The sequence below is a fragment of the Cydia pomonella genome, chromosome 27, assembly GCF_033807575.1.
Source record: "Cydia pomonella isolate Wapato2018A chromosome 27, ilCydPomo1, whole genome shotgun sequence".
In the NCBI taxonomy this organism is placed as follows: Eukaryota; Metazoa; Arthropoda; class Insecta; order Lepidoptera; family Tortricidae; genus Cydia; species Cydia pomonella.
Genome location: NC_084729.1, coordinates 2,785,505 through 2,799,869, shown reverse-complemented (window position 1 = coordinate 2,799,869; position 14,365 = coordinate 2,785,505). Strand labels below are relative to the sequence as shown.

Genomic DNA, 14,365 nt, shown 5'->3' with positions numbered 1-14,365 from the left:
TCTTAAAAATACCATAATACATGTAGTTTTTACACAAAAAATAATCAAAATTCATTTTGTCCCTACAATTTTGAAAGATTTTTTCTTACAGTCCACTTTCAATCATCATGGTGTAAAAAAATAGTATCGACACCACTATGGCAATTATTTTCAAAAGTTGACGCAACTAACCAAGATTCCAAAATGGTATAATACTTTAGGAAACCTAGTCACAAAAAAAACAACGAATTTTTAAACAAGAATCGACATTATTTAATGTTGGCGGTAATCACTTTTACTGTACCCAAAAAAGGATTTTTGTTGTTGAAAAATGTTGAATAAATGCAAAGAAATGGTACAATTTTTTTTCCTTTTTTTTAAATTCATTTACTACATTATTAATACTACAGTAAATGTTCAGGTCAGTACAGTTTGCAGATCACCAGTCCAAAAAGCAAAGCCAAGAGTTGTTAGTATGAGAGCCACATCAATTAATACGGAACGGTGCACAGCGAACAAAGGATCAGAGTGTACTGACTTGAAAATTGTATTAACTACCCACATTTTCCATTGAAATTTTAAAACTTGCAACAACAACCCTTTTCAAAAGTGATTATTATCAACATTTAAAAATGTCGGTTCTTGTTTAAAAATTCGTTGTTTTTTGTTGTGACTAGGTTTCCCAAAGTATTATACCATTTTGGAATCTTGGTTAGTTGCGTCAACTTTTGAAAATAATTGCCATAGTGGTGTCGATACTATTTTTTTACACCATGATGATTGAAAGTGGACTGTAAGAAACAATCTTTCAAAATTGTAGGGACAAAATGAATTTTGATTATTTTTTGTGTAAAAACTACATGTATTTTGGTATTTTTAAGAACTGTGTTAGATAGCAGGGCTACTGAAGTTTCCAAAAACAAAATAAAAAACAGTAATATTTGAATATTTGTAGACATGGTCGTTAAAAATACCATTAGGGATGTCGATTTTCAATGAATTTCATTTTTTTTCTGTAATTTCTAAAATAATTGAGATATATTTTTTTCCTTATTTTTTCTCGACTAATCATAAGCAGCTCCATCCTCTGGTGCCGGCTTATCGTTGAGTTTTGGGACACGTTGTATGTAGCGCAAGCATTTTCCGGCTGCTTCGTAAATGATTATAGTTTGTTATATTACATGTAAAGTCATTTGACTTCCTTATAAAAGACTTGACGGACTGTTATACTTATTTACCTAGTTTTTGTAGTGACGGGGGTTCATTATCATGTCCTTGTACGGCCCAAAGTCCTACCTATAGGACCTATTCAGTTCGATTAAACACAAACCACATTAAAAATGCATTGCCAAATAACATTTCGTACATAAGTTTTTCGGAACTTATGTACGAAATGTTATTTGATATTTACCAGTCGCTTTTCGGTGAAAGAAAACATCGTGAGGAAACCGGACTAATCCCAACAAGGCCTAGTTTTACCTTCTGGGTTGGAAGGTCAGATGGCAGTCGCTTTCGTAAAAACTAGTGCCTTAAAAATTAAAAATTCATTGCATTTTTTTTTCCTTTAATTTTCAAACAGTTTCAGTAACAAATTTTGGATTTTTGGCAAACGGCAAAAATCCGGACAGCAACATAGATTTTGACATTTGTGTCGCAAGTTTCGCGCGGCGCGCCATATCGTTTTTCCCCCTTATAATTTCCTGGGGGGAAATGCGTTTACATACCACCTGGTCCGGGAAGCAATACTCTGTATAAAGATACCTAAAGAGGTATTTAAATAAAATTAAACAAAATCTACCCACAAATGGCTCATTAAGCCAGCTGAAGGTAGATGGAAACATTACATGATCAAATAATGTAGGTTAAAGTCAGGTCGTTCAGTGACAGATCCAGGCGGTTTTGTATTTGGTTGGTTACCCAATAAATATTATAACTATCCGAAAATTTACAAATTGTTTGTTTACTTTTATTTAAATACCTAAAGATATATGCCGAATCCGCCATGTTGGGCCCACCGCGGAGGTACAATGACATGAGGCATATCCATGCCTGTAAGTAAGTAAATATTCTTTATTGCACCAACAATCATACATATTACATACATGTAAAACTACAAATGAATTTTAAAGGAAAATAGAACCAGGTGAGAACAGGCGGTCTTATCGCTAAAAAGCGATCTCTTCCAGACAACCTTTAGGTAGCAGGAAATTTATTTTTTAATCCTGTAATTAGTTTATATAGGTCCAGCTTATAAAACAAATAAAATAGAGCAAAAACAAGTTTTGTATGAAAAACTTAAATTCGCTGTATTTTTTTAACTATGGTATCTGAAGCTACATAAACTAATTACAGGGCTAGATATACCTTATCCTATTGTAAGTACAAAGTTTCAGAGCAATCTAGCTAGTCGTTTTAATATGAGAACGTAACTAAGTTTGTATGGAGAACCGAGCTTGCTGCGGACCAATACCATAGTGTTGTGTTCCTGCCGGTGAGGAAGGTTGCCAGAGCTCAACAAGGGTGTGCACAGTGGAGTGTTGGGGTCGCCAGCGCGCATGTGACTCCTCTAGAGTTGCAGGCGTCCATAGGCTACGGAGACTGCTTACCATCAGGCGGGCCGTATGCTTGTTATAAAAAAAACCACTAGCATTAGACCAATTCGTCTTAAATGACATCTGTGACCTGAACTCTAACGCCTCTATTTTTATACCTATGAATGACCGATTTAGGTACCTATTTCGATGGGGAAATAAAGAAATACGTATATCCATTCATGTCAGAAATTACGTGCCACTGAGTAAGGCGGGGAAAAACGTACTTAGCGTTATTATGACGTTTGCTGTGGTCATTATAGCACCCAGTTTACTAGACTGCTTTACTATGTATTAAAAACAGCGACAGGATATATAACAATGCAGGTTCTGCCAGGAGTCCGAGGAGACTGCAATGCACATTCTCTGTTCCTGTGGCAACCCTATTAGATACAGAACATTACGGCCCAAAGAATCTGGAACTTCCTGGATTCCGCGGGGTTAATGAACTTTTCCTACTCCTCTACTGTTATCTGTCATTTATGCATTCATTAACACGAATATAAGAACATACATAAAAGGTTTCAAGAAAAGTCTATATTGTCTATTACTCATAAAAGCTCTTGTGCTTTTAATCGCTATAACGTTACTGCGAATATTAATGGCTACCAACCTAACAAAACCAAAACGAATACAGTTTTAAACTAAGTGCATTGCTGCCAACTTAAAAATATTCATTTGGTTGCATAGTAAAAATAATTACTTCAAAAGTCAGAAACACGTATGTGACACCCGTAATATAGCAACACCCATAGACTACGAAGACCGCTTAGCGTTGCTTGTTAGTCTCCGTAGGCTACAGTGGCCAAAATTGAGAAAAAACTGTCCTAAAATTTAATTTAGCAAGTAGCAAGTACCAGGGCCTCATGAGTTACGAGGTGTCGCTGACCGGCCGGCCGCGGCCCGGGGCGGGCCGGACGCGTAACAAGGTATGCTCGCGCGTCTTGGCTATATACTTTTGCTGTAATTTGTTTACCTAAATTAAGATTTATTTTTGTTAACTCGTAGGAAAAATATTGTATGCAACGTTGTATAAGTAAGTCAAAAAATGCTCGTGGCGTATTCCTTTACAATGTTCGCCTACACCTTCGGCTCCGGCTCACATTGTAACTCACGCCACTCGCCTTTTTTGACCCTTCTTATACAACTGTTGCATAAAATACTATTACAGTACATATGGTGCTACTTTACCGCACTAGTGCGAAAATTAGCATATTACGTTACTGTGTCGAACATTTAAAGGGCCATATGTACTGTAAAACGTTGTACGATACATGTGCGAATAGGTAATCGCAACTCGTGTCGATTTAAAACACTCCCTTCGGTCGTGTTTTAATTTATCGTCACTCGTTTCGAATTTCCTATTTTTCGCACTTGTATCGTAATGTACTATTAAAGGGCCGTCACAATAGATAATATAACAGGAGGAACCCGAAAGCTTTTACCAGCATTTCTGAGGCCAAATGGAGGGAAAAATGTTGTGAGTTTAGGACAATTTCTACAAACGTTACTTATAGCACTAAGCAACTTATAAAAATATTTAGGATAAGCGTGCAAAAATCATATAAATAATTGTGGATACCGTAAAACTACCCAACTATAGTCCAATACTGCAACTATGGTCCACAAGTTCAAAAGGAAATTAAGTATCTATACCAATGTTCCTTTCGGTTTACTCCTAGTTTTACCTTCCATTTGTAAACATACTTTGCCTTAGAACTACAAAAATATAGTAAAATACACACCTGAACGAGAAAAATTGAGTTTATTTGTGGACCATAGTTGGGAGCTTTGTACTATAGTTGGGTGGTTTTACGGTACGTAAAGTTTGCATGATTCTTCCGCACAGCAGTGCTTTCAGTAAAATACTTAAGTTATAAATGTAACCAGTACCAAAACGTCCCGCTTGGCGCGCTGTTTTTAAATCCCATACAGAATGAGTCTTAGCGCAAACGCGTACGTCACGTCACGCTATCGAATAAATTTCTAGTGTAAATTTATGTTTCTAGTGTTCAGTACCCCTAGTGTAAATTTTATCGACATCATAACGTGACGAACGCGTTTGCGTTAAGTCTCATTTTGTATAGGATTTTGAGTTTCCAAAACGTCCCGCTTGGCGCGCTCTTTCTAAATCCAATACAAAATGAGACTAAACGCAAACGCGTACGTCACGTTTCAAAATCGAATTTATTTACACTAGGGGTACTGAACTTTGCGTTAAGCAAGTCTCATTTTGTATGGGGTTTTGAGTTTCCAAAACGTTCCGCTTGGCGCGCTGTGTCTAAATACCATACTAAATGAGACTTTAACGCAAACGTCACGACTTTAACGTCACACTATCGAATAAATTTACACTAAGGCTGTTGTCAATGTTAAGTAAATACCAAATTAAAACATTAAATATTCACTTGTAATAAAAATGTCCTCATTTTTATACTATAATTGTACATATAAGCTATCTATGGTAATAAAAAAAACCGTTTTACCCGCATGTCATATCAATGTGGTTCAGTGAAGGGGACGGACTGAAAATCAGCGCTGCGCAGTCAATTTGTAATGAGATGTCTGACGCAGCGTATGCTGAGCCCGTTCCTTTTGCCGCGCATGCCAATTTTTTATAAGTTAATCATTGTATTTTGTGACCTATCTGGTTTTTTTTTATTGTGTGGCAATAAGTGGTTTCTTATTCTTATACATTTATCGTCAGCTAAAGCAGGCCGCACACAATAGCACTGCACATTATGAATCTAAGGTCAAAAAGATAACTCAAAACAAAGTAATTGACACGGATCAATATTTCAATCTCGGTCGCGCAATTTGCAAAGGGTCGGCAACGCGCATGTAATGCCTCTGGCTTACCATCAGGCGGGCCGTATGCTTGTTTGCCACCGTCGAGGTATAAAAAAAAAAAATTGCCTGAAAAAATCGAGATTTCCTGTCAACGGGATTGAATCGTGAAAATTTGTGCGAGATCTCGAAATTGCGGTCCCTCGTGTTAATCCTAATTACAATATTTGTCGTTGTCAAGCCGCGCGCAATACAGTTGAGTCGCTTTGGGGTAATTTTGTGAGCTTTAATTCAGTCTGAATCTCTATAAATGTAGGTACTAATAGCTTCGTCTATTGTATACTTTAACATTCCGTCGCTGATGCCTTTAGATGCGCCTTTAGGATGCAGAAGGGAGAATCAACTTTTTAGCGTCACTCGTTGCCATGGTTACGATTAGTTGTCCAGGGGACAAAAGTTCATTGAAATACTGATTTTATGGTACTTAAATGAATTAAACTTGCGTTTTTGTGGTCGTTATAACCAATATCCATAATGGGCCCCCTACTAAGCATGTTAATAGAACGGCATACAACGTCTCTTCAAACAAACTGTGCCACTGTTGTCCCTTGGACAACGGGACAGGATAACAAAACAAAAAAAGTTGATTCACCCAGAAACGAGCTGTTCGAATTATAATGAGAAAGGCGTACGACATTCCCGCTAAGGATCTGTTTAAGGAGTCGAAGATTATCACCCTGCCTAGCGTATATATATTAAACGCCTGCAAATATGTGAGAGCAAACCCGAACACATACACCACTCACTCCAGTACCCGTCGAAGTAGTTTTTTAGTCGTGCCGCGTTGCAGATTCGCAAAGATTCGAGGGTCGCTTGGTGTCATGGGTGCAAAATTATATAACTCACTACCAGTCGAGTTAAAACAAGTACGAAGCGATATCACGTTTGCAAATCGTCTTAAAACGTTATTAACAAATCTTGCTTGCTATACTATTGACGAATTTGTCAAGACGTGTAGCGACCCGAAATTATAAATTGCAAACTAAACCTCTTTTTCTTGTTAATACTTAGAAAATAATACTTGCAGACTTTAAAAAATACTATGTATGTACCTGTTAAACACCTATTTAACTTATGTGTCACCTAATTTTGACATGTAAAATACTATGTTTTATAAATAAAAATCTGAATCTGATGGTACCAATACTACAATATCAAACAATACGTATCCATATTATTCAGACACAATCATCTACACCGGCGAACCATTTCGTTCGTATGGCTGTTTGATTTGCCTCTCTATCGTTACAATATGCAAGATAGAGACGCAGGTAACGAAATGACGATTTTCGCGGTAAGTCCTCAGGTATAGTAGCCCCTACTTATGCCTCTGTCCATTGCCATTTGTCATTCTATTTTGAACCTTGATTTAAATGAAATACGGTTGTTTTTCGCGCTCTCAACACGCAGGTAGCCATCCCAGCGTCTTATTATTGAAACTCGATGTACATTTCAAGTTCTACCTGAGGATATTGTTTCAAACAATGCTTTACTTCATGATTATAAAAAGGATATGCCTTTGTGTGGCCCCTGTATAAGTTATTACTGGGTACCTCTGACCATAGGGCTAAAATGCATGGATCTGGTTCATAGATGGTCGGGTCCTATAGATGTGCTATAGATGTGTGAGGAACAGAGCATACGCAATGCGACAAAATTAAAAACACGTTTCAACATTCCTGACAACATACCAAAAACAAACCTACGTAATTTGGACGGGTTATTTGTTGCCCATAATGGGACATGGGCGTAAAGATAAGATAAAGATAGTTTATTATTCAAGTAGGCATATTACAATGCGCTTATGAACGTCAAATATAGCTACACCGGCTCTAACGCTACACCTCTGACCCGAGAAGATTTAAATCCCCCCTCAATTGGAGGAGGGTATCCCAATATGGACCGGCAAGAAACTCACGAATTGAAACTGTACGAATCGTCGACGATCCCAAACTCACAAGCGGTATTGAACCTTTAAGTCTAAGGAGAGACTTTGCCTCCTTCTGTGTTCTACCGCTTGTACAATGGGCTGTGCTCTGAAGAATTGTTTGACATGATGCCAACGGCCGCTTTCTATCATCGCACCGCTCGCCGTCGGCAGGGTGTTCATCCTCACACCCTAGAACCTAAATGGTCGCGTACTGTGCGGTTTAAGAGGAATTTCCTCCCGCGAACGCTTAGGCTGTGGAATGAGCTTCCTGCCGAGGTTTTCCCGAGGGCTACAGTATGGGGTTCTTCAAAAAAGCAGTGTACAGGTTTTTAAAGGGTCGGCAACGCGCATGTAATGCCTCTGGTGTTGCAGGCGTCCATAGGCTACGGTGACTGCTTACCATCAGGCGGGCCGTATGCTTGTTTGCCACCGTCGTGGTATTAAAAAAAAAAACTCGGCGGGACATATCTTTTGACGACTTTTATATGAATATAAAAGTAAAATATTTACAAAACAATGAAAAAAATGTATAAGCACATTATAAAGATATTGTTATATATTTAATTTTGTTTCTTAAGGCGCTAGTGCACTTCAAATATTTGCAAAAACGGCCTAATTTACTAGGCCGCAAAGAGAAGCATGGTATTCAAAATTGACATTAATTAGCCCAAAAAGCAAAACAGTCGGACACAGATAATTTAATTACCATTTAGATCTCAAAATTTTATTACATTTGGTTATATTTTGGAGGAGGAAACAGTCAAATATGAAACATCGTTTTTTGGGAGTTTTACGAGTACGCAGGATTATTCGCCTAACCTAGCGTTGCCCTTATCGCACTAGTTTTAGAAGCCGCTTCCGTTAGCGAGACGGATATATTCACCTAATATATTTAAATCGCAGCTCCCGTATCCTCTTAAGTTAGTTATAGTAATTCTCTGTATATATCCATTATGTATATTGTTATTGTAAATAAAATGTGGTGTACAATGTAAAAAATATACATATATTAATAGGGATAACACAGCATTAATTAGGTACTAAAAATGCCATCATAATGTCAGAAATAAATATTTGTTTGAAAAGTGATCAGTACCCCTAGTGTAAATTTGATCGACATCATAACGTGACGAACGCGTTTGCTGTAAGTCTCATTTTGTATAGGATTTTGAGTTTCCAAAACGTCCCGCTTGGCGCGCTCTTTCTAAATCCAATACAAAATGAGACTAAACGCAAACGCGTACGTCACGTTTCGAAATCGAATTTATTTACACTAGGGGTACAGATCAGATGGTATCGTATTTTTGTACGCCCATATATATCAAACAGGGTTTTCGATCCAAACAACATCCTGCCAAAAGGGCTATGGGAAGTCCCACAAAACGATAATATTCTAAACAACATTAGATGTTTCCTTATTTTAGGATGTGATCAAAAGTACTTTTAAATTAAATAATTAACCATCGTCCTTAAGGACAATGAAACATATTTATTATTGTTGCGATATTAATTAGCTGCCGTATAAGTTAATTACGTTTAGTTTTATTAACACATAGTTCATTATTTTATCATTATAATAATTCAACCTATATACGTCCCACTGCTGGGCACAGACCTCTCATGCGCGAGAGGGTGTGGGCTATAGTCCCCACGCTGCAGATTGGGGACTTTACATACCCCTTTGAATTTGTTTTCCTTCAACGCAGAAGAAGCGCTGGTGGCCTAGCGGTAAGAGCGTGCGACTTGCAATCCGGAGGTCGCGGGTTCAAACCCCGGCTCGTACCAATGAGCTTTTCGGAACTTATGGACGAAATATCATTTGATATTTACTAGGCGCTTTTAAGCAAGGCAAGCGCTGGTGGCCTAGCTGTAAGAGCGTGCGACTTGCAATCCGGAGGTCGCGGGTTCAAACCCCGGCTCGTACCAATGAGCTTTTCGGAACTTATGGACGAAATATCATTTGACATTTACCAGTCGCTTTTAGGTGAAGGAAAACATCGTGAGGAAACCGGACTAATGCCAACAAGGCCTAGTTTACCGTCTGGGTTGGCAGGTCAGATGGCAGTCGCTTTCGTAAAAACTAGATCCTACGCCAAATCTTGGGATTAGTAGTCAAGCGGACCCCAGGCTCCCATGAGCCGTGGCAAAAATGCCGGGACAACAGGAGGAAGAAGTTTACCTTCAACGGAAAGCTAGTGGTTAATATCAAATGATATTCCGTATTCCGTACATAAGTACCAAAACACTCATTGGTACGAGCCAGGATTTGAACCGGCGACCTCCGGATTGAAAGACTCCGCTCCCTTCATTATTTTATTAAACAGATTTATTATAAAGGCATCATTCTTAATATTTAATAGACATTTCTCCTGACCTACTAAGATTGGTCGACCGGTCTGGTCTAGTGGGTAGTGACCCTGCCTAAGAAGCCGATGGTCCTGGGTTCGAATCCCGGTAAGGGCATTTATTTGTGTGATCAGCATATATATTTGTTCCCGAGTCATTGGTGCTTTCTATGTATTTTTATAATATATATATCGTTGTTTGAGTATCCACGACACAAGCCTTAAGCTTACTGTGGGGCTTAGTCAATTTGTGTAATAATGTCCTATAATATTAATTTATTTAAGATAACTAAGACAATATTAACGAAACATTTCTCGAAAATGGTTCTAACAATTTTCATGGCATTTATTGAGAGCTTACAAAGCGAATAATCGGCAAAACTCGGTTACATTCAAGGAAAAAAATTGTTTTTCAAATTTTCACGAAGAATGAATGGTGTCAATGTCAATCGAATGTTATTGTATCCTGTTTGACACACTTAACAAAAAAAAACTGTTTATAAACGTTTTTACTTGTTTTGGTTATACATTTTTAAAAGTATGATATATCACCGTCGGTTGCCGGCTTCAATATGGCGGTTATTTTTGTCTAGCGTAGTTTTCTGCGCGTATTTATATGTTCGTTTCAGCGTTACGAGCTTACACGCGCGTTACTATTCCCTACATTTGGTCTATACAAGCTTACACGCGCGTTACTTTTCCCTACATTTGGTCTATACGAGCTTACACGCGCGTTACTATTCCCTACATTTGGTCTATACGAGCTTACACGCGCGTTACTATTCCCTACATTTGGTCTATACGAGCTTACACGCGCGTTACTGTTCCCTAAATTTGGTCTATACAAGCTTATACGCGCGTTACTATTCCCTACATTTGGTCTATACGAGTTTACACGCGCGTTACTATTCCCTACAATTGGTCTATACGAGCTTACACGCGCGTTACTATTCCCTACAATTGGTCTATACGAGCTTACACGCGCGTTACTATTCCCCACAATTGGTCTATTGGTCTCTTTTTCTACATTTGGTCTATATGAGCTTACACGCGCGCTACAATTCCCTACTAAGCTACTACTGCCTTTAAAAATGTATGAAAATAAATTAACCGATCAATAATTCTGTTCTAGAGAAATTTTTTAATTGCTTTTTTTTACGTTTTATCTATTAGTTATAAGTATGGAAAAACTTGCCGGTCGAATTGTTTACTTTTGTGTTAGTTTGTATGTTTTTGTTTCAATGCTGTATGAGATTTTGGCAAATCACAAAATTATAGCGACCACACAATCATTGACAAAATGAGTATAAATATGGCACACACATTACTATTTCGTAACAGAATAAAGGGGGTCCCTTGTGGAGATAAAATGTATTCTACTTTTTTTTTCATACAAACTTTGACCACCCTAATACGGATTTATATATTTTTGGTAGCACCCACAACGCAAACCTTATTGAGATTACTGTAGGACTAGGTTTATTTGTCTAACATCGTCTTTATAAATAAATAAATAAATATTATAGGACATTATTACACAAATTGACTAAGTCCCACAGTAAGCTCAATAAGGCTTGTATTGAGGTTACTTAGACAACGGTATATATATAATAAGTATATAAATATTTATAAATACTTAAATACATAGAAAACACCCATGACTCAGGAACAAATATCCACGCTCATCACACGAATAAATGCCCTTACCAGGATTAACCCTTTATCCTTTAATATTCTGCAAAATTTCTTCAATTCAATACATTTGTTCACCGATTTTATGGACCAATTCGCATTTATATTCCTTCAATCGAGAGGTCGCATTATCATAGTGAGGAAAACTGCGCATTGCGTCATCGCGGCCCACGAGTCTGGGACAAAAATAGCATTTTCTGCAAAGGTAAGGATTATACATTATTATTCATATACTTGTTAGGTTGAATTCTTGTTTAGAACCCGTCTAAACTTTGCAATAATTTTGCATTTTCGGAATTGGAAATGTCATTATTTAACGTTTATGGTGTCACTGCCCCACTCTGTCGTTTGCCTAATCGGTGCAGAGCTTGTTCCAACTGGTACATTTGTGCAGGTAACCAAACTACGTTTTTTGTAAGTTTACTATTAGTTGTTACAAGTTTTCATACGTTATTTTTTCTGTTGGCAACTATCAAGAAGGTTTCGCGTTTCTAATTTGTGAAAATTATTAACAATCAGGAAATGTTTGAATAATACCATATAAAACTGTAAATAAGGACACGGAGTGGAATTAAGTAAAAGCAAACCTTTTAAAATTTAAATTGACATTCAGTAGTTAACATACTCGTATTTTATTTATTTCACTTAGTTTCATTGTTACTGTTTGTTCAAAAAGGATAATTTAATTTAATTTATTCATTAAACTTTGGCTAATCAAGTGTGGATGTAATTAATAACATAATGTGTTTTTTTTTGTATATAATAATTTAATCTAACTTTTATTAAAGAGTAAAAGCAATAAAAATATGTGTTCGGTAGCCTAAAATGTTGAAGCCGTACGCGCACACGTCACGCAAGCGGTGTGCAATCTTTCATAAGGATCCGTATATAGGCACGTCTACTCGCTCGGTACTGTGTCTCAATTATTGCTCCGAGCAGTCGTGAGCCGAGCGCCTCCAAAAATCGATTAATATACCACGGGTTTAAAGCGTGTAACAATAATGTACTCACCCGTACGCCGTCTGTGTATCCAAGCGCGCTAACTTCACGCACAACCCCTTCCGCTCTTCAATCCTTAGCTTCTTCGCGTGCTCTTCGAAAATTTCCTTACACGCCTTCCGGGTCATCATGCAGCACTCAAACTTTGAGAACCCAGCCGACAACTCCTTCTGAAGATCTTTATATTGCTTCATCGACATTATTGATGTTGGATTGGATTTCTTCTTCTCTAGAACAGGTTTTTCTATACTCTCAAAGTTTGGGAGCTCTTGATACGCCTCGGATATCTCCTGGTATCTTTCCAAGTCATTATAGTTCGGCGATCTACCAGGCGATGATGAATATGCTGGAGATGTTAGCGGAGGTGAGCCTAAGTTTAGAGATAGAGGGCTTAAAGCGTTCTCAGAGTAAGGCGGAGTAGGGAAAGTATGAGCTTGGGGCTCCTGATTTGTGATCTGATAGTTCTCTAAATCGAAATTGAGAATGGTGTTAGAGACATCTGTGTACTCTCTGAACGCTAGCGTGTCGTTCAGCATGTTTAGTTCATCGATGCAGAAATGAATTTCCTCAGGCAGTTCAGACTCTTTTTGCGGACTGATTTCTTGAGTAACGAAGTCTAAGCCGGTTTCTAGGAGGAAGTCCCGCTGGTCGTTATTGAGTGGGAAGTTCTGGACGTTAGTTTCGATGGTGGAGATGGCGCGGGAGATCTCTGCGAGGTCCGTGTTGGGTTTGACGAAGACTTGGCCGCCGGAGAATGTGTTTGTGTTGACCACCTGAAAAAAATAGTTTAATTAGATTTGGATAAGGTCCGAATATCCAAGAATGATATGCTAAAGAAAGTACAGATTTTATAAAAGAAAATGGTTAAACATTCGAGGGAGGCTGTTTCAAAGGCGCCCTAACGCCCTATCCTGACATAGTTTTGTAGAAGACAGGATGACTCACGCTAGACCAGCCCCGGCTCGGACCGAGGCGTCCGACACGTCATTTACTATGACAGCTGATCGGTGATCACGTGGTGCTTTCCATAGAAAACGAAGCGCCGGTAGCTCCGGCCTGGCCCCGGCCCAGTCTAGCGTGAGTCATCCTAGAGATCACAGATTTTAGTTTATTTATTAATAGGGAAGACAAATCAAGGTGAAATCAGGTACTAAATATTACCAAAGACCGCATGGTTGATTTATTAAGCTGCTACTGAATATAAACATAGGTATGAAACCCAACAAATTATCAGTTATTTTGAGAGCGTTGGCCAAAGAGGTTGGGTAAATCCAGTAGGTTACAACAACATTGATAGTTGAAACTGACTTATCTTAATTATGTTTGGCACCAACACTCTTTAAATCAGATTTTGAATTTTTCCTCCTTGAATATTTCTTTATGTTCTCCGAAGACAATTCTATTTTTGCGATGTACAGGAAATAAAAACCACTAGAATATGTTCTTCTCTGTTGGTAGTGGTAGTGCCTTTGTCATTTTGGGGTTATATAATCCCTATCTTTGTACATCCGCCCTAGGGTTGGTATTGATAGGGTTTCAGGGTAGCTTCGGGGCTCAAGGTTCCACCGAAAGCATCTGACTGAGTCCTTCCATGAACAAATATAAATATACTTACTTACCAAGGCTCGGAAACCGGTTAAATTTCCAAACCGTTATCATGTACTTGGCGCAAATCCTTTTATTTTCGATTTCGCTTGAAAAACCGTTATCTTAAAAACCATACTATTAACCAGTTTAGAGCAATAAAAATCGGTTTCTTCCTATTTCGGTGTCTATGTTTACGTGGCAAACCATCAGGCCAGCCGGCCGTTTCGTCGCTCGTCGAATAAACCGGTTTTTTTAGGTTACAATAAAGTTCTTAAACGTTCGTTGTTATAAATATTCGGAGGGAAACCGAAATAAAGCGGTTTTTACCGGTATTTTATAAAGAGCCTCGAGCCTTGATACTCACCTTATCTATTTAGAGGGTACTTTATAATAAA

General features: G+C 38.1%; 1 protein-coding gene across 1 annotated transcript in view; it reads right to left on the bottom strand.

Moving 5' to 3' along the window:
• Positions 1-14,365, bottom strand: part of LOC133532734 (uncharacterized) — a 72,370-nt gene that overhangs the window by 20,990 nt on the left and 37,015 nt on the right. Inside the window, exon 3 of the mRNA XM_061871515.1 lies at positions 12,396-13,156. Within this exon, the coding sequence (XP_061727499.1) occupies positions 12,396-13,156 (761 nt within the window). The remainder of the gene's footprint in view (positions 1-12,395; positions 13,157-14,365) is intronic.